Source organism: Melopsittacus undulatus, chromosome 12 (assembly GCF_012275295.1).
Source record: "Melopsittacus undulatus isolate bMelUnd1 chromosome 12, bMelUnd1.mat.Z, whole genome shotgun sequence".
Classification (NCBI taxonomy): Eukaryota; Metazoa; Chordata; class Aves; order Psittaciformes; family Psittaculidae; genus Melopsittacus; species Melopsittacus undulatus.
In genome coordinates, this window is record NC_047538.1 from 6604761 (window position 1) to 6627759 (window position 22999).

Sequence of the window (22999 nt, forward strand, 5' to 3'; positions counted from 1 at the left end):
CCCAAGGGATGCTGGTGCCCGTGCTGCGGGACCCCTGTGCAGAGCCCACACGGGCTGGATCCGCAGCGGGTGCAGGAGCCGCTCCTACACCTTTAAAAGTCTCCTCACGTTGCGGCGCTGATTATCCATTAACCTGATGCGAGCTCCCTTTCCTGGGGGTGGCGTCCGCGGCAGCGCCGCCCGAGGAGCCGGCAGCAGGGCCGGCTGCTTCCCTCCCTCCATTCCCCCCCTTCTAACCCGCTCCTTCCTTATCAGCAATTCAGATTGCATGCAAATCTCCGCGCTTTCTTACAGGGGCAAAGCGGAGGACCCAGCGCTTGGCCGCGGCTTCAGGGGAGAGAGATATCTCCTCCTCCTCTTCCTCCTCCTCCTCCTCCTCCTCTTGGGATTTTCTTCCTTCTCCCCTCCCCTGCTCTCCCCTCCCCTCCTTCCCTCCCTCTCTTTCTTTCCTCCTTTTCACCTCCCCGAACAAAAGTAGCCCTTCTCTGGGCTCCAGCCCTGCTTGCGAGCGGCTTCGCTTTGTCTCCCCGCTCCGTCGGGGGGCCGGGGGCCGGGAGCGGGGCCCGCTGGCCATGGCGGGGCGGGCAGCGGCGGCTTCCCAGCTGCTCCCGGTATTCCCGGTGCTCCTGGTGCTGCTGGCTGCCGGCGGATGGGCGACGTGCCCCGAACGGGAGCTGGAGCGGAGAGAGGAGGAAGCCAACGTGGTGTTGACGGGGACGGTGGAGGAGATCATGAACGTGGATCCCGTTCATCACACCTATTCCTGCAAGGTAACCGGTTGGGAATGGGAATGCGGGGGGGGGCTGCAGGGAAACTTTCGGCCCCGGGCAGGCGCTCGCTCGGGCGGCCGCATGTGGTTCTTATTGTACGCTTTGGTGTGTAATTAGGTATTTTTAGCCTGCGGAGGCTCTTCCCCGCCGGGGCTCCAGCCGCTGTGCCCAAGGGAATCTCTCAAGGTTGCTTTTTATGGGCATTTCTCCCCTCCGTGCCCGGGATGAGGAGCGGGATCCCAACTTTTCTCCCCCGGCAGGGCGGTGGGAGCCGCTCCTGGCTCTATCCCTGTTGACTTTAGCAGCATCTTGAGTTCCTCCAGCTCAAGCTATTGTTTAACTACGAATCTGGCCTCTGGCGATGTTTTTTCTCCCCTCTCCCCCCTCCTTCTCTAAGCCGAAAGACTCTTAAAGTACTGAGCAACCTGAAATACCATCCGCCTGGTTGTCAGAAAACGTGCTCTATGGCTTAACCCTTCCCGGGGCAGGAATCTCACTTGTGAGGACTTGCTGCTCCATTGCCTTTCCCTCTTCTTCCCTCCCAATCCCCTTTTTCTGCTCATCTCTAAAAAGTGCTGCGGTTCCTGCCTGTGGTTAGTGCTGAGCAGGGCCTGGGGGTGATGCACAGCAGTGGTGCAGGGGTGGATTAACTTTACACCATGGCTTTACCCTCTTGCTCTGGAGCATCTCGCCTTGCTAAAGTAGTTGAAGAGCTTCTGCCTGTCCAGCTGGTGCCCGCTGCTTCACGCTTTGCTCCCATTGCTCTTCCTGTCGTGATACAACACGGTACAATCTGTCCCCTTGTCAATGAGATCCCAGACCCTCCAGGCTAGAGCAGGGACCGTATGTTTGCAAAGTGTCTGGCACATCCTGGGTGCTAGGTGGAAAACTAATAAGCTGCTGCGAGCAGCCGGTGTCCTGCAGCAGCTTGGGGCACATATGGTTGCATGGATGCAGGCCACCTGATGCCAGGGCAGGGGTTGCCGTGTAGGAGGTGGTCCAGTGAGGTTAGTGATGGGTTAGAAATGCTTAGCTAAGAAATAGGGCTCTTTCCTCCCTCTGTGGACAAGCAGCGTGGTGCCTGGCTTCAGCTTGCTGCATCAGAGCAAGGCTTTAGGTCAGGAAAAGCAGTTTCCTGGTGATGGAGAACCTGCTTGCTCAGCAGCTCTGCGTTTGGAAGGGCGCAATCAAGTCTAAGAGCAATGGGGAAGAGCCTGGCTTTATTTGAAGCACAGTTTGCATTGCCCAGGTTGGGAACAGAGTCTTTTGCCCACTGTTCCCTGAGCCATCCCAGGGAATGCAGTGGAGAAGATTCATGCTACTCACTTAAAGAATCATGGAATGGTTTGGGTTGGAAAGGACCTTGAAAGCATCCAGTCCTAACCCACTGCCATGGGCAGGGACACAAAGAGGCACGATACAACAGACACAGGACTCCAGAGTTGGTGACTGCTGTCACAGCAGCACCTGAAGGCCAGAACATGCTCCCAAGGTACCTTGGTAGTCCTATGAAAGAAAGGGAAGGGAGGAAAAGCTTCCACCTTGGTTGGAAGTGCCTGTCCCATCTCACTATGGCAGTGCTGCTGCTCTCCTGCTCCTGCTGTGACACTCAACAGCTTCTTAGCACAGCAGATTTTCAGTGCTTCGCCTCCACATCCAGTCCTCTCTGTGTAGCTCTTAATGGTACATTCCTAGTGTTTATTCCCTATATTCCTAGGGAAAAGGCTTTGAAATGGGGCTTGGGGGTGTTTTAAGGACCTGGGAGCAGATAAATCTCTCCTGGCTGTGATTTAGTGCGTAAGTCACAGTGCCAATGGCTTGTTTCATCCTAAGATCTCACCTTTGAAGGTCCCCTTCTAACCCCAACTATTCTATGATTGTATGTTTCTGCCTCAAAGTATTGATACTGCTGTGATTCTGCTGGTGCAGGGATGGACATGCCTGCGTTCTGGGTTGGTTTGGGTGTGTTTTACCAAACCCCTCCATCCCAAAAGGGCAGTTTGGGCATTAAACCTGACCCCTGGCTCCTGGTGCTCTGTGGAGCTGGATTAAACCCAGGTGCAGAAAGGATATTGCTGGTGGGAAGACACAGGTCCACTTCCTCGCTGTTGTAACTGTGCTTAGCCCCTGGGGTTGCCTCCAAATACCACAGTTATCTCTTGTCAGCTCTTTATCTGAAGGGCAAAGGCAAGGGCCAAGTGTGTGGTGGGAGTTCCCTAGAGCCCACACCCAAAACAGTGTTATTGGGAGGTCTGGGAGGGAGCACTGGTGTCTTCTTGGCCCCAGTTAAACCCTAAGCCCTCGGAGCTGAAGCCTTTGATAGGTGAAGATAAGCACATTGCAGCTGAGAAGCAAAGTGAAGTTCATGTTAGATGAATGCCTGTAAAGAGCCATCAGCCATTCCTTTGCTGTTAGAGGAGATGGATAGTAAGGAAGAAGAGGCTCTTCCCATTGAAACTGGTTTATGTCCCACTGAGGGATGTGACATGGGGACCTGGGCTCTGTGCTGGCTCCTGGCTTGATCTTCCCAAGCTTTTGGTTCTGCTGTTCATCCCATTTGCAGCCTATGTGCTAGCATTGCCCTGCTTTGAGCCCTCTGAGGGGCCTTATTCTGCTCTGACCTGGTATTTATGAAGGGAGCTCCTATTTATAGGACAAATACAGGTTCTATAGGAAGTGTTGCCAAGGATGTGGATCCTGTTCCAAACAATAGAGCCTGTATTTTGGGGGGTAACAGCGGCTGTCTCCAGCCAGGGTTGGATGTGGAAGTTGCTGGGGGAGGTGGGTTTGATTCCCCTTGCTCCTAAGGGAAGAGCTGCTGCCTTCTGACAGGGAAAGGCACAGAGGGACAAGCAAGGGGAGAGGGATGACAAGGGGAGGGTTTGACAGAGCTGAGTGTGAAGCTGTAAGTGATGCTGGTACTAATGAACTGATGCTAATAGCAGTGGTGACCCTACATCTGCTCAGAGTGACAGCTCTCTTTCTATGAGGCTATGCTCCAACTCCTCACCTTTCTTTACAAGCGTCTTCCTGGCAGGAATGCTTTAGCACTACACATGCCTGTACAGGTGGTCCCATTCCCTCCTGTGGAATGGGACCCACATCCCATTGGGAAACCCTTTGACTTCGCACTTGAAATACACCCTTGCAAGGCTCTGCTTAAATAAAGTTCTCACTCTGCCTCCCTGTTGCTGCCAGGAGCCTTGTAAACCAGCCCTAATGCAGTGTTTTATGTGCTCGCTGGCAAGGAGTGAGTTAGTCTGCTCTAGGGAAGGCACCTCTTGGAACTAGGTTCCAGCCCAATTCTTTCTCTCTGCCTCTTCTTCCCCCATCCTTGATGTAGCCGGTGAGTCACCCCTGACAGAGCCTTAATTGCCTGTGATGATGAATGGGATGCCCTACAGGTAATTGCTCGGTCTTTGGTGCCTTCCCATCCATTCATTATAAGGGGAATAAGGGTGGGGAGAAAGCTGGTGGACTCTGCTGTTGCTTGCGAGCGCTGTGGCCTGGCTCTGAGCTGCATGACTACTACAGCCATGCCAATTAAACCCCATCACCATCTGCTCCAGAGCAAGGGGCAGGCATTCCCCTTCCGTAGACCTACCTGTGAAATGCCCCACTGCTGTCTGCCATCAGGAGCCCCAGGCTGTGCTCTCTGCCTGCTCCCTATGTGCATTCCCCCCTTCTCCCTTTTGTCTCCTTTGTGTTGCTGGGTTCTTGCCCTGGTTGCTTTGTGCACCTCACTGCTCGCAGCCAGCGCCTGCCCTGCGGCTGCTGCTGCTGCTGGAGGAAGAGGAGGTGGAGCAGGAAGGTGTCTGGGCTTGACTGTGGGCAGAGCACGACCGCAGGGAGCTGCGCTGCTGATGGGGAGGCAGGAGGATGGTGCTTGAACACCATTGGAGGTGCTGTGCTTGCTGGTGGCCACAGCCTGGCCCTTTGAAGGGGGCTGCCTCCCGTGGCATCGCCTGCATGTGGTGGAGCAGATGTCTGTGTGGATGCTGGGATTCCATGGATGATCGGAGGGGAGGGAAGCTGCCTGTCACAGCTCCCCTGCCTTGCCATCTGAAGCTCCCTCTGCTTGCTGGTTCATTGCCATCTCTCTCAAGCGGAGAGCTCACGCTGACAGGGCTGGGTACCACCGAGCAGCTCTTCAATGGGGCTTCTGGGGCTGAAAGAAGCTGTACAAATGGCTTTGAATTCATGGCTTCAGATCCCCTTTTCTCCCCTGCCCAACAGCTTGGGAGGGCTGGTACCCTGCATGTAAGTTACTGCTTGCCCTCTGGTTGCTGGGGCATTGCTTAGCCCTGGCCCCCAGGGTGCTGCCCCCATGCTGGAGGGCAAATGAATGTGGAAGCACATGGGTATGGTGTCTCCAGATGACCTGGAGCAGCTATGGCATGTACAGCTTCCACACAGGAGCTGTCACAGAGGTGTTGATGCCTGGGATGGGTTTTGCTCTCTGGTATGCAGGAGAACAAGGCTCACACCATTGATACACACAGGACCTGCTGGGCTGGGTGGGAACTGAGATCCATCAAGCCCAGATTCCTTTTGCAAGGTGAGCAAATATCACACCTTAAGGAGAAGGTGACAGAAGCAGGAGGACAGGAGAATAAATCACACTCCTAAGCTTTGTCTTACCTTCAGATGCACCCAGAGAGCACAAGCAACACTCAATTTGATCCCTTTCTATGCTTGACAGGAGGATCTTGTGCTGAGCAGGAGGCTCTCACCCCAGCCTGCTTGCTCCTATGGGAATGGTCCTGTTTGCTTGCCCCAGCATCCCAGCTGCCTGCTCCTTGTTGTGGCAGGGACAATGTGTTGGAGTCAGGCTCAAGAGCATTGTGGACCTTGAAGCAGTTGATCTTGAACATCAGGACTGAGCTTGCACCCCTGAAGTTCTGGATTTAGGGCTTCAAACAAGGGCAAGATCGATTAAAGGCCATGAGAGCTGCATGGTTTTAGCTTCTTACTTGAACTTTGCACATCAGGTCACTGTGTGTGTCTTGTGTAGTCACTGAGTAATGGGATGGAAGTGGTTGGTACGGAGTAAGAGGCTGTCTAAACAGCCTCAAGCCAACACAATGCATTTGAAGGGCTGTGCAGGGCAGCTGACAGTGATTTGCACTTAAAATGAGCCATGTTTATAGTTACATGTGAGTGGGATAATGTCTGCTCTATGCTCTCCTCTCAGCTATGTAACAATCCCCTCACCTAAACCCCAATGCCAAGCATAGAAGTCATCCTATCCCTCCCTGCCCCTGTCAAAGGCCCTTCTCCAGGCTTCTTGTCAGCCCCTTTAGACACTGGGAGCTGCTCTGATGTCTCCCTGGAGCCTTCTCCATGCTGAACAAGCCCAGCTCTCAGCCTCAACACATGAGCATCCTTTCTCTGCCCCTTGCATTCCCCTTGGAGCTGAACTCAAGTACATGCGTGCGTGCCTGCTTCAGAGAGGGGATCAAGAGCCCCTTGTCTCTGAGCTGCCACCTCCTTGGCTGCCTCGGTGCTTGGCACAGAGTGCTCCAGTGCTCTTTGGGCTGTGTAGACAGCCAGAGAATGCAGGTGAATGGGCTCTTGAGCTGTCCTAGGAGGGGAGAAGCAGGCAGGGAGTGTGATAAGCAGGGCCAGGGATGCCTGTGGTCACAGTAATGCCCATGCACTGCAGCAGCCACCCTTGCTCCAAGCTGAACCCTCAGGCTGCTCTCTGATGAGATGCTATTACACGCAACTCACCGACTCAGCCTTGTGTTGTCCCTGCTATAGAACTGCAGTAGGAGGGTTTCTGCCCTCTCTGGTGTCCCACACGCACTAAAGATCCATTTTAGTTTGCCATAGGGAAGCTGCTTTGCTGTCGTGTCCAGATCTTGCTGTTTTGGGCAGGGGGATGAGCCAGTGAGGAAGTCCAAGGAGACTGTTCTAGAGCTGCTGGCAGCTCCAGTGGCCAGGACTTATTTTAGCTCCTGAAGTTTGGATGAGTGAAGAGAACAGGCTCCTCCTGCCAAACCCTCTGTGTTTTAGCAAATCCAGCTTGCTAAGGCAAAGGTTTGCTTTCCTTGTTCAGAAGTTGAACAAATAAAGGAACTTGAGCATAAGTTGCTTTTGACATTTCTACATGGCATGTTATCTGCTCTGCCTTTTGTCTCCCTTCTCAGAGCCAGAAGACCCCTCCTTTCATTCACCCAACCCATCTGCCTCCTCCTACCCCTGTTTTAAGGCTCCAAGCCTCCCCCAGGGATGCTCTGTAGCATTCCCTGGTTGGGAGCTTCCAGTCATTGAATGTTCCCATCAAAGCTGTTTTCTTGTTCAGGAGTGTGTTATTCTCCCTTGATATATTTCACCACTGAGACTTTGGTGTGGATCAGGGTGAACTGTACAGGCTGGAGACAGTCACCTCCAATGATGCTGCTGACACCAGCATCCTGCCCTTGGTAGGGCTTGAACCATGTCCCTGTGCTCTGTGAATGATGGATCACAGCATCTTTACATGGAAAGGGTCAGGGTAGGTGTGTTGGATCTAACTTCTAATCCAAGAGTGGATCTCTTGCTATCCATTTGGATTCTTTCTTAGTAATAGGCACAGCTTTGGCAGAAAAGCTTTAGCCTTTGCTGTCCATGTTTGTGCCTTTAGAGGGATGTTCCATGAAATCAGCTCTGTTGGAAGCCCAGAACACACCTGTGACAGTGGGATAGGAATTATCCAGGGCCAGCGAGTGCTACCTGTGTGTGCAATGGCCTCACGTGCTCCTTCTCTCTCTCATTCCAGGTGCGAGTGTGGCGCTACCTGAAAGGCAAAGACATCGTCACTCACGAGATCCTCTTGGATGGTGGGAACAAGGTGGTGATCGGTGGCTTTGGGGACCCTCTGATCTGCGACAACCAGGTCTCAACGGGGGACACCAGGATATTCTTCGTCAACCCTGCCCCGCAGTACATGTGGCCGGCGCACCGCAATGAGCTGATGCTCAACTCCAGCCTCATGCGCATCACCCTGCGCAACCTGGAGGAGGTGGAGCACTGTGTGGAAGGTGAGGCTGGGATGTGGCTGCAGTGGTTCCATTGGGAATCGTGTGCTCTTGGCTGGTAAATGGTTGATTTCCCTGCCTGTGCCAGGGGTTAGAATTGGGTGATCATAAGCTCCTTTCCAACTCAAACCACTGTCATTGGCAAGTGGTCTCGCTGGGCATGAAGTGGAGCAGTTCTATGTGTGACCAGGGTCGTGCTGCTCTATGTATTTTGCTGTCACAGGCATTGACCTTGTTGTTAGAGGCAGTGCTTGCAACCAAGGTACAGCCAAACAAGGCTGCTTTATGTTGTTTTTACCCCAGATCTGATGTAGGCTCTCTCTGCCATGACCCCGATGTGGCTGGGAGCATCCCCACTGCAAGTCCTAACACAAGTGTGTTGCAGGCACTTAGAAGGGAATTTGGGTTCCTCACACCTGAGTTAGATTTTCCTATAGGTTTAGAGATAAAAAGTCAATGGGTTAATCGTGTGGTGAAGGCCTGGTAGTTACTCCTTGCTTTCCAAGTCAGCCCTGTGGACTCCTGCAGGGATCCAAGAAGCCAACTAAGTTCTGCTTATGGGTAAAGCTTGCCTCTCCAAGGTGTAACTGAGAACCAAGCCAAGCAGCTAAGTGATTGGGGTGGGTATGAGGTGTGCTTCTGTATGTGGTGAAGCCCTTTATCCCTTGCATGTTAATCACTGGCTCCTTTGCTCCCAAAAGCTCTCTGATGAGGCAGGTTGGAATGCTGTGTGCTGCTCATGGGGTACATGAGCATCATGTTGACGTGAGGGTGGCTGAGTTACTGGTGCTGCTGTGGGTGTAACAACATAGCTGAGGGGGAGAGAGCCCATATGTGCTCTTTAATAGTGTCTTAGACATTCAGGTGTGGAGATGTGCCTCTACGGAGAGCAGATCTGCATGCCCCACCACCTTAACCGTCCTCCTGTAATAACCCATTCTCTGGCTTCTCTCTTCCCCCTTATGTGTCCCAGCAAGAGCTCCAAGCTCATGGGGAAATGTGGTGCCCCCAAAGCCCTTTGCTAGGGTCTGAGCATGTCCTGAAAGCAGATAAGTAAATAAGGGAAGGAATGCAGGAATTCTGCACAGACAACAAATAAACATGCAGATTGGCTCCCTCCTCCCCTTGGATGTGCAAAGGAGAGGCCATAACCTCTTTTTCCAACTGGGAATGTTGACAGAGGTAAATGACCGAGCTCATGGCCTGGGAGGCTGGGAAAGGGCTGGTTCAGCAAAGCGGCTCTCAAGAGGCACTGTCTTGAGTGGTGTTTGCAAGTGGGAGGGATACTATATGCATATATATATGTTTATCTTTCTATATATATGTATATCTCTCCCTATATATGTATATCTATCTATATATATGTTTCTCCCATGTATTGAAAGGTATCAGTTCTGCTCCATCCTTGCACCTACTAGAGAGGGATGGAGGGGAAAGAAGAGTGTGTGGATTTGTTAACCCTGAGCAAGCACTTGGAAGAATTCTGCCTTCACTGCTTTGCTGTGTTCTTTGTTATCCTCCTTTTGCACTCACTGGATGTGAGCTGGAGTGGCTGAACCAGTTGGGTCCTGTTTGTGGTGAAGGACATTGTCCCTAAAGGCCCCTGGAATATAAGAGGGGTATAGTTTTCCTCCTCATGCAATAGATTCCATGTAGAATGCTATGGACAGGGACATCTTCCACTGGAGCAGTTGCTCCAAGCCCCATCCAACCTGGCCTTGAACACTGCCAGGGATGGGGCAGCCACAGCTGCTCTGGGCCCCATCCTGGCCATATGCTATCCATGTGCTAACAGGTTTGCTATAGGGCACAGAGCAAACTGACCACCAAAACCATGGTTTCCCTCAAGCCCTACTCAAGGCTCAGGCCTCTCCTTAGGTCTGTAGAAGTCCCTTTCAGCTCACCCATGCAAACCATGGAAACCCGTGCAGAACTGGGCATGATAACCTGCTCCTGCCATGCTGGGAACCATTTCTGAGCTCCTGAGTGTGAGAATTCAGCTCCAGGACTTGTTTCCCATCAGCTCCTCAAAGCAAAGCTGCCCAGAGCATTGCTCCGTGCTGTGCTTTGGGCTGGAGAACAAACTGTGGAGTGCTTCTGCAGAAAGAATGGGAAGAATGGTGCAGCTGAGTGCAGAAACATGGATGTTTGGAGTGTCTTCACCTCCTGTCCTTGGAAACATCCCAACCCATCACAATCTTGCCTAAGAGGAGAGTTCAAACAAGGGCATCTCTGTGAAACAGCTCAGGTTAGAGTGGAACCGGTGCCTTTGGGTTACACTTGGTTGTGGTCATAATGCTTTGAGCAGCTGTAGTCCAAATGCTTCAGCTGAGCTCCACAACTGCCTTTAGCACTGAGGGTGCCTGGAGGGAAGGTTTGGTGCTGAGCAACACTGGGATGGGTGTGGGATGCTGGGACACGGGCTTGGACTGGGTCCATGGATGAAGGAGGATGTTCTGGTGCCTCTGTGTGGGAATGCATGGAAAAGGGGATGGCTCCCAGCAGCACTCAGTGCTGTGTAGCATCAGGAGTGGATTTCCTCTTGTTCAGGATATCTGGATGAGGCGTCCAGGGAAAGAAAGAGGGGAAGGTCAGGTTGGATGTAAGGAGGCAGTTCTTTACTGTGAGTGTGATGAGGCACTGGAACAGGGTGCTCAAAGCAGTGGTGAATCTCTGGCAGGGATCAAGGCCAGGTTGGATGGGACATGGAGCAAGCTGCTCTAATGGAAGGTGTCCCTGTCCATAGCAAGGGGTTGGAACTGGATGAGCTTCAGGTCCTTTCCAACCCAAACCGTTCTGTGATCCTATGATAAGTGCAGGGCTTGCTCTGTTTGTGCCTTGAATGGTGGCTCCTGCATTAGGTGCAGGTCTAAGGCGCAGCAGGAGCAGGTTCCATGGTAGGAGCATCGCTGTCCTCGCCTTGCTCTGCCCTGACAGAGCCATCAAGCACGGTCCTGTGGAGCCCAACAGGTGACTAATCCCTGCGAGATCCTTCCCTGCATGTGTGTGGCTCACATTTCCCTTTCATCCCAACTGCACTTGAGGAAAACAGGGGCTTTTTGTGTGTGGTGTGGGAGCAGTGGCGTTGGCTTCACGCTGAGCTGGCTGGGAGGAAGGAAGTGCCCATTGAACCTGTGTTAGAGCCTTGGTTAATGAGAACCCAGGGCTCCTCTTCAGGAGCACCTCACTTGTGCCATGGTTTACATGAGCACTGGGGCGATTGCCCTGGTTGAAGCTGCCTTGGTGGCTTTGGAGATGTGTTTGGTGTCTGATGTTTGTGCTCCTATGGCATTCAATGGCTTCTTGGCCACCTCCTCCAGCTTCGGGGCTGCTCCCTCTGTGTGGGCAGCAAAGTGGGTGCATGTTGTGTTGGAGTGGTCACCTTTGGGTGCTGCGTCACCCAGCCTAGGATATAGAGGGGACAGAAGGGTGTCTTGGAGTGCTGCTGTGTGGATAGAGCCCTTGGAACTCATTCCCATATCAATGTCCATGATAAAGCGAGCTGCTCTGGCTGGTGTTCAGCATGCAGCGCGCTGCAGATGCTCCATATGTTCAAAATGTCACTTGGCTCCTATTGGGATTCTTATTCAGCCAGTCCAGAACTCTCCTCTGACTCTTCATCTTTGTGGCACTTGGGAAGAGCTGCATCCTGTCCTACAGCCTCAGTTCTCCTTGTGACTACTTGAGAGCAGGGCTGCTTTGCAAGCATCTCCCTTTAAGTTACACTGTCCATCCTGCTTTGTCTATTCTCTGCTCACTTCCATTCTGTCCTCTCTTTCTCTTTTAGGTCTGTGCCTCCATAGAACTGAGACGTTTTGTTCTTGTAAACCAGCCCATGCAAAATCATCTTTTCAGGCTCCTTACACAGGCACTAAGGCACGCACAGTAGGCTCCTCTCAGCAGGGAAATGGCTGGCATGGGGCTGTGTTAGGTGATGTGGGCTGTGGTCACTTCCCATGCTCTGGTCTCTTTGCAGCCCTTCTCCACCCCTGCAACTGTTCCCTTTGAATCCATCATTGTGCTTCGGAAGAGGCGAGGGAGGGGGCTGGAAGAGGGTTAGTGTGTGGGTTTCTTCTTAAAGGAGGTTTTTTCTTCCCTTCCCTCCTCTTCTTGGCTCTGTTTTGCATTGGAGATAATGAGAACAGCATCAACACCTCGGGAGGGTGGCTGAGTTAGCCAGCAGCTGTAAAATGTAGTGAGAGGAGAGAATCCAGCACTGAACACTCCTGGGGCCCTTCCTGCTTCCCCATCCGCAGCTTGGGATGCGGTGGTGGCTGGACCAGGGCTCCTCTGCTGCTGTATCCCAGTGGCACTGGGGAGAGCAGGGACTGCTTGTGGATGGATGGAGCCAGATCCCATCCCTAAACCTAACTAGATCCCATCCCATCCTATTCTGATGCTGCAGAAGCCTGCCCCATTCACAGCCCTGGCCCTGTGCACCCAAGGGATGTTCTTGCTGTTATCATGGGAGGCTCTGTACATGCTCCTAGCTGAAGGGTCTGTTTCCTTCCCTCCGTTGCATGGTAGTAACACAAAACATCCCACGGGTTTATGGCAGTAGCTGAGAGTCCATTTGTTTAGCAAATTCCTATGGAATTTTAATCTGGTGTGGGAGGCTACTGGTCTGGGAAGGCTCCTTTGGCCTCGCTTCCCACTCTGGCACATCCTGCTGCATTCTGTGTGGGATCAGCTCCGTGCTCCACAGCACAGGCTCTGTATCTCTTGGCCCTGCAGCCCTGACAAGTGCTGGGCCCTGGCCATGTGCTCTTGGGTCTGTTTTCCCTCTGTTTGCTCCCATAATAAGCTGGGACACACACGGTGCTACAGGGGCTCTGTGCATCCTTCTGTCATGTGTGTGATGCTATTGAGCTGCCGGGTGTTGGCTGGGGCTCGTACATCACATCCTGATGGGGGGAATGCGCAAGGAAGCGGCATCATCCCTTTTCCATCCTTTTTGTAAAGACATGGAATAGAACGGATGTGGAGGGGAAAAGGTTCTGTGAGTTCCCATAGGTGACCTGTCTATAGCATTCCCACTTCCCACCCGTAATCCCTGCAGCCTCCTTTTGCTGCTTCCTACTGCAGGAAGCTTGCACAGCATCAGCCTTGCTCAGGGGACTTGTCAAGAGACAGGGAGCTCCTCCATGGGCACGTGAAGCCTTTGGTGGTGGCTTTGTGTAGGAGAAGAAATCCCTCTGCGGGGGTGGCTGATCCCATGGGATGGCCAGGAACGGGTGCAGGGGGAGGAACGCTTCCAACTGGCAGCATTGCAAGGCTGGCTCTGAATCTCTGCCTCTGAGCATCCCCCAAGCTGCCTGCCTGTGTATTTGGGACCCTGGCATCACCTTCATCCTCTCTGCACCCCCTGCTTTGCAGAACTGCTTTTTGGGCTCCTTGGTAACCAGGCAGGGCTCAGGGGCAGCTCTTCTTATGTCATTGCCTCTCCCTGACACCTTGTCCCCATCCTGCAGCCACCATGTGAAACAGGGAGCTGCATCCCTCCCTTCTCCAGCAGGATGAGACCCACGCTGCTTTAGCGCATGTGCTAGGGGTCAGCCCTACCGATGCTGTGCAGACAGCCTCTGTGTGTGAGCATTTAACACACGGGTTTATGGTCATGGTGTCATAATATGTAACTTTAAAGGTGTTGCCATGCTCTAACTGCTTCTATCCAAATCTGCCTGCTCCCTACCTGCTTTGCACAGCATCAAACAGGGGTGGGAGCAGTCAGCGCTGTCACACCGGATCTACCACAGGTGTAAATGAAGTGTGCAGGCATGGCTGCTTGCAGAATGCACCAGACACTCACGTGCATGGATCTAAATGCTGCAACCCACTTGCAGCTACGGATAGCATCCTTCTGGCATGGGGAGAAGTCAGCTCTGTTTCTGCTGCAAATGGCTGGCTCCTGGTGTTTGAGGTGGGCAGAGCTGTCCCTTTGGTGGCCAAGAGCTGGGGTACAGGATGCATGGCTCATCCCAGGTATCCATAGAAGCTGTGCTTGCAGAAAGGATGTGAGGTAAATGTCTCATCTGGTTTCCAAATGAAGCCTGGGAGCTGGGCTCTGCTGATGGAGAGGACAGAGCTGACCTGTCCCAGCCTTCAGGCTGCCCATGGTGGGGCAATGAGCAGCTCCAGTCCAGCCTTTATCCATCGGGAGTTGCTCAGGCTTGCTCCATGCTAATTCTTACCCAGCAGTGGGACCTGGGTCTGTTTATCTTATGAAACACTTTGCAAAGAGCCTGCATTCCTTTGGGATGACTTCCAGGAGCAGGAAGAGAGTGCTTTGATGTGCTGTGTGGCCAGGGGGAGGACAGATCTCCTCCCCTGTGATGGGCTGTGGGTTGGAGGAGGTGAATGATGCTCTGCAAGCTGCCCCCTCCTTACAAAAGCCATTCTAGCTGTGCCTTGTTCTTTCTTTCCTTGCAAAGCTGCTGCTCTTCCTGCATTTCTCAGCTCCCTGGAATCCTTTGATTAGCAAAGGAAATGGGACTCTAGTGCCTTCAATAATTCATACCCAATTTGGCTAATTCCAGTCTGGCTGCAGCACAGACTACAAAGCGAATGAGAATGTGTGAGCTTTCAAACTGCTCTCGCTTGTTTGCTTCCCATGTTGACTCCCCCAGCTCTCCCTGTGTCCACATCAGCCCCTGTTCATCCTCCTCCCAAACCATGGCAAGCTGAGCACTGTGAATTGTTGGCCTTGGCCACTTTCTTTTGTTGCTTGGTTGCTTTATGAACCATCTCCATCACTGCTGCATCCAAGCCTTGAGCTGATCCTTGTCCCTGTGTAAGTGCTTGAGGACTGGCACCACCGACTGCTTCTTATCCTCTTTCTTTCCCTGCATAGTAGTGGCTGTTGGGAAAGAGCTGCAGGCTCCCAGAGGATGTTGTGTCATCCTGATGGGCTGTAAGTGCATCTTCTGTCTAATATTAGACCACTGTGCGCTCTCTGTCTTGCAGGGATGCCAAGTAGCTTAAGTGAGCTGGAGGACCGGCTCTGCCTTCAGATACACAGGAGTGCTTTGGGGTTGGAATTGGTCTCATCCAAACTGGGAAGAGAGGGAAGTGCAGACCCTCAGAACTGGTTGGAGAACAGTGTGAAGCAGTTCTCATTCCTTTAAGGGCTTTAAAGCCATTTGGCTGCATTAACAAGCCATCTGATTCCCCTGGGTATGGTAAGTAAAACAGCAGTATGATCCCAGTTTGCAGAGCGAGTCTGTAATGAAGCAGGGAATGGGACCCAGGAGTCCTAGCTCTGTAAGCTGTTCATGGTGTTAGAAGGAAAAAGCTTGGGATAATGGTGATCTTGACTCTGAATGGATGGGGACCAGCATCACTTGATGCTGCAGGCAGAGTACCAGTGCAGAATACCCCATGGAGGGGGTTGGAACTGGATGAGCCTTAAGGTCCCTTCCAACCCAACCCATTCCATGATTTGTGGGCTCCTTGGGACTCCCCTGGATGCACTGGCAATGTCCATGTATTATGGGTTTCTTCCTGCCAGCTTTTCCTTAGGGCCTTATCAGCCTGTTCCTGAGCCCATCTACAGCAACAGGGAGCACAGGGATGCTCAGGGTTTATGTGCATCCCTTGCCACTGCTGTGTGTTGAGCTAAAGCCCTCATCAGAGGCTACATTCATGTTCTCCAAACTCGTCTTTAACCTTCTCCCCAGCCTCTTGTGCTGTGTCAGTGCCTGTTGCAGGAGCAGGGCTCTAACCAAAGCCTTTAGGCTGGTTGGGTGCATGTTATCTCCTATCGAAACAGAAACTGCTGCCTGCTCAGCTTTGGTAACCAAAGGGTTGAGCAAGTTGTGGCACTTGCAGTGCTTCTGAACCCCAAACTGCAGGAGAGAAGTCACTTGAGGGTGGTGGTGATGGAATCAACCAATACCTCGCTTGCCAACCCTAATTCAGCTGCCAAACTGTGATTGTCTTGGCTCTGAAGCTGTTCTCCTTGTCCAAGAAGAGCCCTATCTCTGATTCGGGGGAAAGAAAACAACGCTCCAGGGCTTGAGGTTGGTTCAGGCCTTCAAGTGCTGTAAAATCAAGGAACACAAGGAAGTATCAGCCTCAAAGAAGTGATGGGGAGGTGCTGAAGTGGTCTGAATGAATCCTCTGATTGAGGAATGCTGGATCCTGGCTTCCCACCTCAGACAGAATAACCACGGCTTTCCTGGTTTGCCTGGTATGGGAAGCAGATGGCAGTGATGGGCATGGACATGGAAAACCGAATGGGCCGGTTGGAGATGTGTGCTCCGTTTTCATGTGATGGGATTCCCGGTTCTTGTGCAAGGCAGAAATCAGTGGAACTTGGGAAGAAAGGCATGGAAAAGAGGTTAGAGCATCTTCTGGGTGCTGTGCCTGGTACCTGGAGCTCCCTTTATCAGCACTGAGGGTTCCTCTGGTGCCTTTGCAGCAGTGCCAAGACCTCCAGGGCCCTGCCTGGGGTCTGCAGCAGCCTCCTTAGGATAAGGGCAGGATGGGGCTCACCTTGGTGTCATCCCATGGGTAATGTGACCCTTGGGCAACGTTTCCCATGGATCCCATCAGAAACTGAATGGGAAACCACTTGGGAGTGAGCAAAGTGCCTGTGTATGGTGTGAGGTGTGTGTCACACCCCTGATAGCAGGGGTGGGTGGTATGGGGACCCCTTCCTTGGGTTTCTCTATGCTGGAGGCCATTCCCTGTGTGTCCATGCAGTGATCCCTGGAGACAGGAGCTTCCTTGTGCTGGGCTGGGCAATGCCTCAATGCAATACAGGGCCCTCCGCCTCGCACCTCTCTGCTGATAAACCCTAATCCCCTCCTGTGCTAACGGGCAGCCCCGGGCGGGCAGCCAAGGGCAGCATTCCAGTCATAGCTCAGCCAGGTAGGCTGGCAGGAGAGGCTCAGCTCCATGGATCCATGGAGCGAGGTGTGGGAGGCACAGCCCAAAGGAAAGGAGTGCTGTGGGGTGCAGGGTGTGATGGGCCATAGCAGTGTGGCACTGAGCACACCGGGTGGCATCCTGCTGGTGGCTGTATCCTCTCTGTGTCCCTGCTCCTGCGACTCTACATGGACCAGTTGTGTTTCCCTTGGCTGTTATAGGAGCATGGAATGGTTTGGGTTGAAGGCACCTTAAGGATAATCCCATTCCAACCCAGTTCCATGGGCAGAGACCCCTTCCACTGGAGCAGCTCCTGTGTCCAACCTGGCCTTGAGCACTGCCAGGGATGGGGCAGCCACAGCTTCTCTGGGCACCCTGTGCCAGTGCCTCAGCACCCTCACAGGGAACAGCTTCTGCCTCAGAGCTCAGCTCAGTCTCCCCTCAGGCAGGTTTAAGCCATTCCCCTTGGCCTGTCCCTACAGGCCCTTTTGGCTGGGCTGCAGGAGCCATCCGTGTGCCTTGGGATTGGCAGGAGCTTGGCTTGGGCTAGGCTGTAGCTTCATTTGCCATAGTTGTGCTCATGGGGAGCCAGCCTTGGAGTATACAGGTTCTTTGTCAGCTTTATTTGTCCATGCCCTGCTTACAGCCAGTTTCCCTCTCAGCTTTCCTGGTTCCAGTGGGCTGCCTGTTTATGCAGTGAGCAAATCCCTGAGCAAATTGCTTTAACTGATGCTGTTTATCTAAGAGATAAACCGGGATCAGTGGAAACTCCTGGCAGAGCATGGGGAAACACTGTCACGAGGAGCCATCTGAGCTCTGTTAGGGGAGCCCTTCTTTCAGCACAGTTGTTGTCTTTAACTTGTCCCACATGAAGCACAGGCACCAAAACTTGATGAAATCCCCTATTTCTCACTGCTTTTGTCTTGTGGTTGGAATATGAGTGCAGCAGAGGCGCGCTGATGGATGCTGATGGATGCATGGGGGCCTGGGGGTGCAGTGGCTGTGTCTCAAATGGTCTGTGCCCCTGGAGCTTCCTTTCCCCTTTCCCTACCCCTGCTTCTCTGCAGGGAACAACCTGCTCTTCAGTTTTAATGGATTAGGAAAGCCTGGGAGCTGCTTTCCTTAGCAGGAAGCCATAAAGCTCAGGTAGTTCTTACAGAGCATCTCTGCAGGAAGCAGAGCATCAGTGTGGTCTTTGGATGTCTGTAACCGAGTGGATTGGATACAAGGTGGGTTAAGGCATGGGGAGCTTCAGGCCCTGGCTGTGTGCAGATGTGGCTCCTGCATCAGTGCATGCTCTGCATGGGCACCTGGAGCAGCTGTTGTGGTGTTCCCAGGTCCCTTGTGGCTCTGTTGATTGGATGTGCCCAGGAGGGAGCCCTGGTGTGCAGGGAGCATTTCCCACCCCCTGTCTCCCTGCCCCCATGGCTGCTGCATTCCTGGGCAGTGAGGTTGCCTCCAAACAATGGTGCTGGGATGCAATTCCCTGTGTGTGACTGATGACTAACCCTGGAGAGGGATGGACCCTTCTCTATGGGCTGCCCTTTGCCTTTGCAGTTAAATCCCCATCTTCCTGCATCCCCACAAGCTTGGGAGAGGGGTTTTGGAGCAAGCTGCTCCAGTGGAAGGTGTCCCTGCCCATGGCAGGAGATTGGAGCTGTATGAGATTTAAGCTCCCTTCCAACCCATTCCATGGCTCTATGGAGCAGCAGTGAGGCAGCGTGTCCCATCTGCAGGCACAGGGAAGGGGATGCAAAGCCAGGCTCTCCTATGGGAGCTGCCAAGGCTTCAGTCCCACAGTGGTCCCTCCTGGGTGCCCCAGCCTGTGTGTGCATGTTTGGGTGCTCTGTTTGCAGGGCGGGCGTGTGGCTTCCTTGGGCAGGTCCTTGTGCTGCAGGGACTTGCCTAGGAAACTGCCTCCTTCTCCAGTCCCCTCCTGGCCTGTTTCCCTCTGGATCTGCCGGTCCCCTTGTGTCAGTGGTCCAGAAGGGTGCGGATTTGGGGGTGCATGGTTGCCCCATGGGCAGCGCTCCATCCTCTGTACCTTCCCTTGGGAGGAAGGAAGGGGATGCAGCAGTGGGATGCTGCTCTTAGAGCTTAGATCTAGAGCTCTCGGAGCTGTTCCTCTCCCTCCATGGAACATGTGGGATGGGGAGCTGGGGCTGCTGAGTGCCTGTGGAGCTCCAGCTGGGAAAAGCAGGGCAGTCCCACTGGGGAAGAGATGGGCTCTGCTCTGCAAGGGCTTTGAGCTCATGCTCAAAGGGCAGGAGCGTGATGTCTTGTGTGCATATGCATTTGACCGTGTGTCCTGGCCTGCAATGTGGCAATGTTGGCAGAGCAGCCTGCTCCATTGCTGCCCATGGGGCAATTGGCAGGGCAATGAGACTGGGTTGGATCTCTTCTTCATCCCTCTGTTGTGCACAGAAAGGACAGACCTGTTTCGTCCTGGCTTACCAAGGGTGATGAGCTGGAATGGGCAGTGTGCTCTGCTGGAAGGGTTTGGCTTGAGGACCCTTAAATGTAGGGAAGATACTGCTCCTTCTCCACTCTTTTCCCCCTTTCCCTGCCCACAGCTGCTCTCCTTTAGCATGTGTGTGCTCTGTTTGCATAACCTGTTCTGGCATGTGCCCTGGTCAGGTGGATTATGTGTGGAAAAGCTCTGCCAGCCTGGAATGCCAGCTATGCATCCCCTGAGCGCCCCTGGATGCAGAGGCAGGCATCCCTTCCAACGCTTCCAATAGCTTTCCTATAGGATGGGTGCCTCTTGGAGAGCAATGCCAGAGCTTGTCCAAGGATGCAATGGGAATGCTGGGGAGGCAGCACCTCTGCCTGGCTGGGGAATGCGCCCGACTGGTGCAAAGCTGGGTCTGGTGATTGGAAAAGCACTTGGATCCCTGCCTTGCTTGGGGGCTTCTTGTATGAACTTGCCCAGTGCTGGGAGCTATTCCAGCTCTCAGAGCTATTCCTCTCCCTGCATGGAACATGTGGGATGGGGAGCTGGGGCTGCAGAGTGCCTGTGGAGCTCCAGCTGGGAAAAATCAGGGCAGTCCCACTGGAGAAGAGTTGGGCTCTGCTTTGCGGGAGCTTAGCAGCTCATGCTTAAAGAGTAGGACCGTGATGTCCTGTGTGCACATGCATCCCATGCATCCCCCTTCCCTCCCTCAGCACTTGTTGCTCATGTGAAAAAGGGATTTAATCTCTTTATAGCAAGAACTGGTTATTTTCCACTGCCACCCAGGCGGGACCACACCAGGCACAGCTCTGCTCTGTTCCTGCAGGAAGCTGAGCCTGGAGCTTCTAATCCCATAGGAAACAAGAGCAGTTTTCCATGTGAGGCAATGCAGAGCTGGTCTGCAAGTCCTGTGTCCTGCCCCAGAGCTGTGCGTTCCTGGCTCCTGTGGGGTACCATGGGTGCTGCGGGAAGGAGGGAGCTCATTCCCGTGATGCTCTCCTAGGCAGTGCAGTTATTCTGGGTAAATCCCATGTTGTTATCAGGGTTCCTGCATTGCCTGGATTTGTCAGGAAGCCCGAGGGACTCAGGCATATATTTAGCTCTTGGAATAGTATCATAGAATCATGGAATGGGTTGGGTTGGAAGGGACCTTAAAGCTCATTTAGTTCCACACTAGGACCCCTTCCACTGGAGCAGGTTACTGAATTCTGTCCTGCTTGGTGATGTCTGCTCACTGGCTGGGGCTGAGCTCCACTGCTTGGACCGGATCCTTTGGGTTAGGTGGTTCCAATGGAGATCCTGCTCCTCCTTCTGCTAGTAGGGAGAGAACGTAAGAACCCCTTCCTTGTGCTGAGCAGGCGCTGCAATGCTGATACATGGTGCATCTACCATGATGCCATGCCATGGGACATGGTACTCCTTGGACCAGGGCTGTGTAATGCAGGCATCCACGTTGTGTGCAGCCTTCTCTGTACAGGTGACCTAGAGCAGTGACTAGCACACACATGGGATGGAGGGATCCTGCTTCATGGGCAAGCAGCCCTGATGCTCATAGTGATGTGCTGTGGTCCCTCTCTTGTTTCAGCCCACCATGGCAAGGCCCAAAGCTCCTCCAGGGAACCTCCCCATATGACAGCTCCTCATTCAGCTTGGTAAAAACCTCCTTTTCTGCCAGTTTTAGGTGTTTATTACACAGATGTGGTGGTGAAGAGCTCTGCTTTCAGCTTAGATAATGGAGGTGGCTCTGCCAGGCTGCAAATGAGCCTTGTTGCTCATGATTCCATTCTCCTGCTGCCTTAAGCTGGGCTTTGCAGCAGCAAAGCCCCATGTGCTGGGCTCATCTGTGTCACTGTTGAGCTCTGGGGCTCTTTCCAGGGGGCAGAGGATGGGGAGAGGAAGCAAGAGAGGGTGGCTGGGGGCCTAATGGAGCTTTGTGAGGCTGCTCCATCAACCCAGAAAGAGCCCAGCTGGAGCATGGAGTTGATGCAGGCACCTTCCCCTTTGCTGGGCTGCTTGGGGGGTGCCATGGACTGGGCTGCTGGGAGATGGAGCCAAACCTGTGATGTTTTTTAATGGCTATAAAGAGCATTAAAGGTGGGGAAATGGCTACAGGAATAGGATGGGAGCTTCTGTTCTGGAATGGTCTGAGTCAATGGTAGCATCAATGCTCTTGTACAGAGCACCTCAACCCTGATGCAGGGACCAGTCTGCTCCCTTCGTTGCTTAGCTGCTTATGGACTGCAAGCGGTTGCTCACCTCTCAGGAGGCAGCCACAATCTCTCGCTTGGTTTGTGCTATTCTGGCTTCCAGGACCAAAATCCATAGCAATGGACTGGTTCTGTTATTCACATGGTGTTTCCATCCTGCTTGCTTGTGTCGGGTGGCCATGGGAATGATAAACTGGGGAACATTCGGTTGCAGGTACCTGGGAAAGGCTTTTGCTCCCTGTGCAGGCTGAGATAAGGCTGTGGGAAGCTGCTGCCTTGGCCAGAACTACCTGCTGAGCATGCATGCAGGGGGTGTTTCTGTTGGGATAGCTTTTCCTATGCTCCAACGTGGGTTTGGAGCATTCCCTACCACCCAGTGCTCTGCTGGTGTGATGCTGTGATTCCATGATGCCTGTAGCAAGCAGCGTGTGCTGGGAGTGGAAAACAGGACCGCATGCTGCCTGCCTTCCATGGAGATGGAATTCTTTCCCACTTTATCTGCCGGATGTATCCTGGTGTGCAGTTTGTTTGGTGTGCTTTATCTCCCATAGTCCATCTTTGTTTTGGAGCCGTGCTAGGGAACATCAAAGGCTGGGTTTTCCCACCCAGCTTCTTGGGGAAGTACATGGCTGGCTGAGCCCAGGGGCAGCTGCTTGGTGGTAGAACCATAGATAGGATCAATGGGGTTGGAAAAGCCCTTTAAGCTCATCAAGTGCACTATTTACCCTGGATTAACCATCCTCTGGAGAAAGGCAAGGTCTGGGAAGAGCCAAGAAGCAAGAATCATGGAGTGGTTTGTGTTGGAAGGGACCTTAAAGCTCCTCCAGCTCCAACCCCTGCATGGGCAGGGACCCCTTCCACTGGAGCAGCTGCTCCAAGCCCCATCCAACCTGGCCTTAGGAGGCAGCTTGGTTCCCAGGGGCTGTCCTGCATCAGGAGTGGGCAGCAAACCACGAGGCTTTCCAGCTGATACTGCACTGGTTAGGAGCCTTCACCTCCAGTTAAAGCCCAGCTGCTGCCGGCTTGCTCGCAGGATGCTCTATAGGAGCTGTCTGATGTGGTGTATGTATTACCCAACATTGGGTTTCTTTCCAGATGAACTTTGGTTTTCTTTCTCTCCCCAAGTACGCCTGGTTCTCATCCCATGGGAAAGCACTTGCTTCCTCCTCCTTCCCTGCAGCATCCTGCCTCAAGTTCTGCTCTCACTGGGGCTTTCACAGCTCTCTGGTTTGCAGTGTGCTGCTCTCCTTTGGCAGGGCAGTTCCAGCCTTTCTTTGCTGCAAGAGGGGTCTCTGAGCTGCCCCGATGGGAGGAAGGGAATCACTGCACATCTTGAGCTGTTGCTTCAAAGCTCCCGTTCCTTTTGCCAGTGTCATTGCCACTCAGTGTGCTGCAGACAGGCCCAGGTACCTGCTCTACCTCCCCAAGGTAACACCTTGTTTGCTAAGGGGAGAGAAACAGCAGCTTCCTCGGGGCTTGGTTGTGCTGCTGTGCTCACAACAGAGGATGCGCAGACCTCGAGTGCTCTTTGGAGTAAAGCATGAGGAGCCTGCGTGTTGCCAGCAGGGTTTCATAGCAGCATCAGCAAACTGGTTTGGACACAACATGACCCTTCCCTTTGCGGGTGAAAGTGAAGCTGATGATGGTTGGAAATAGCTGTGGGGTGTGTTAGTGGGAGAA

The 22999-nt window shown here is 53.3% G+C and overlaps 1 protein-coding gene across 2 annotated transcripts in view; it reads left to right on the forward strand.

Annotated features, from left to right (window-relative positions):
• The first annotated feature begins 407 nt into the window (after positions 1 to 407).
• Positions 408 to 22999, forward strand: part of AGRN (agrin) — a 102410-nt gene continuing 79818 nt past the window's right edge. For both annotated transcript variants that reach the window (XM_034068656.1, XM_034068657.1), the window contains exons 1-2: positions 408 to 770; positions 7534 to 7795. In XM_034068656.1, coding sequence (XP_033924547.1) covers positions 573 to 770; positions 7534 to 7795 — 460 coding nt within the window. In that variant the 5' untranslated portion in view covers positions 408 to 572. The remainder of the gene's footprint in view (positions 771 to 7533; positions 7796 to 22999) is intronic.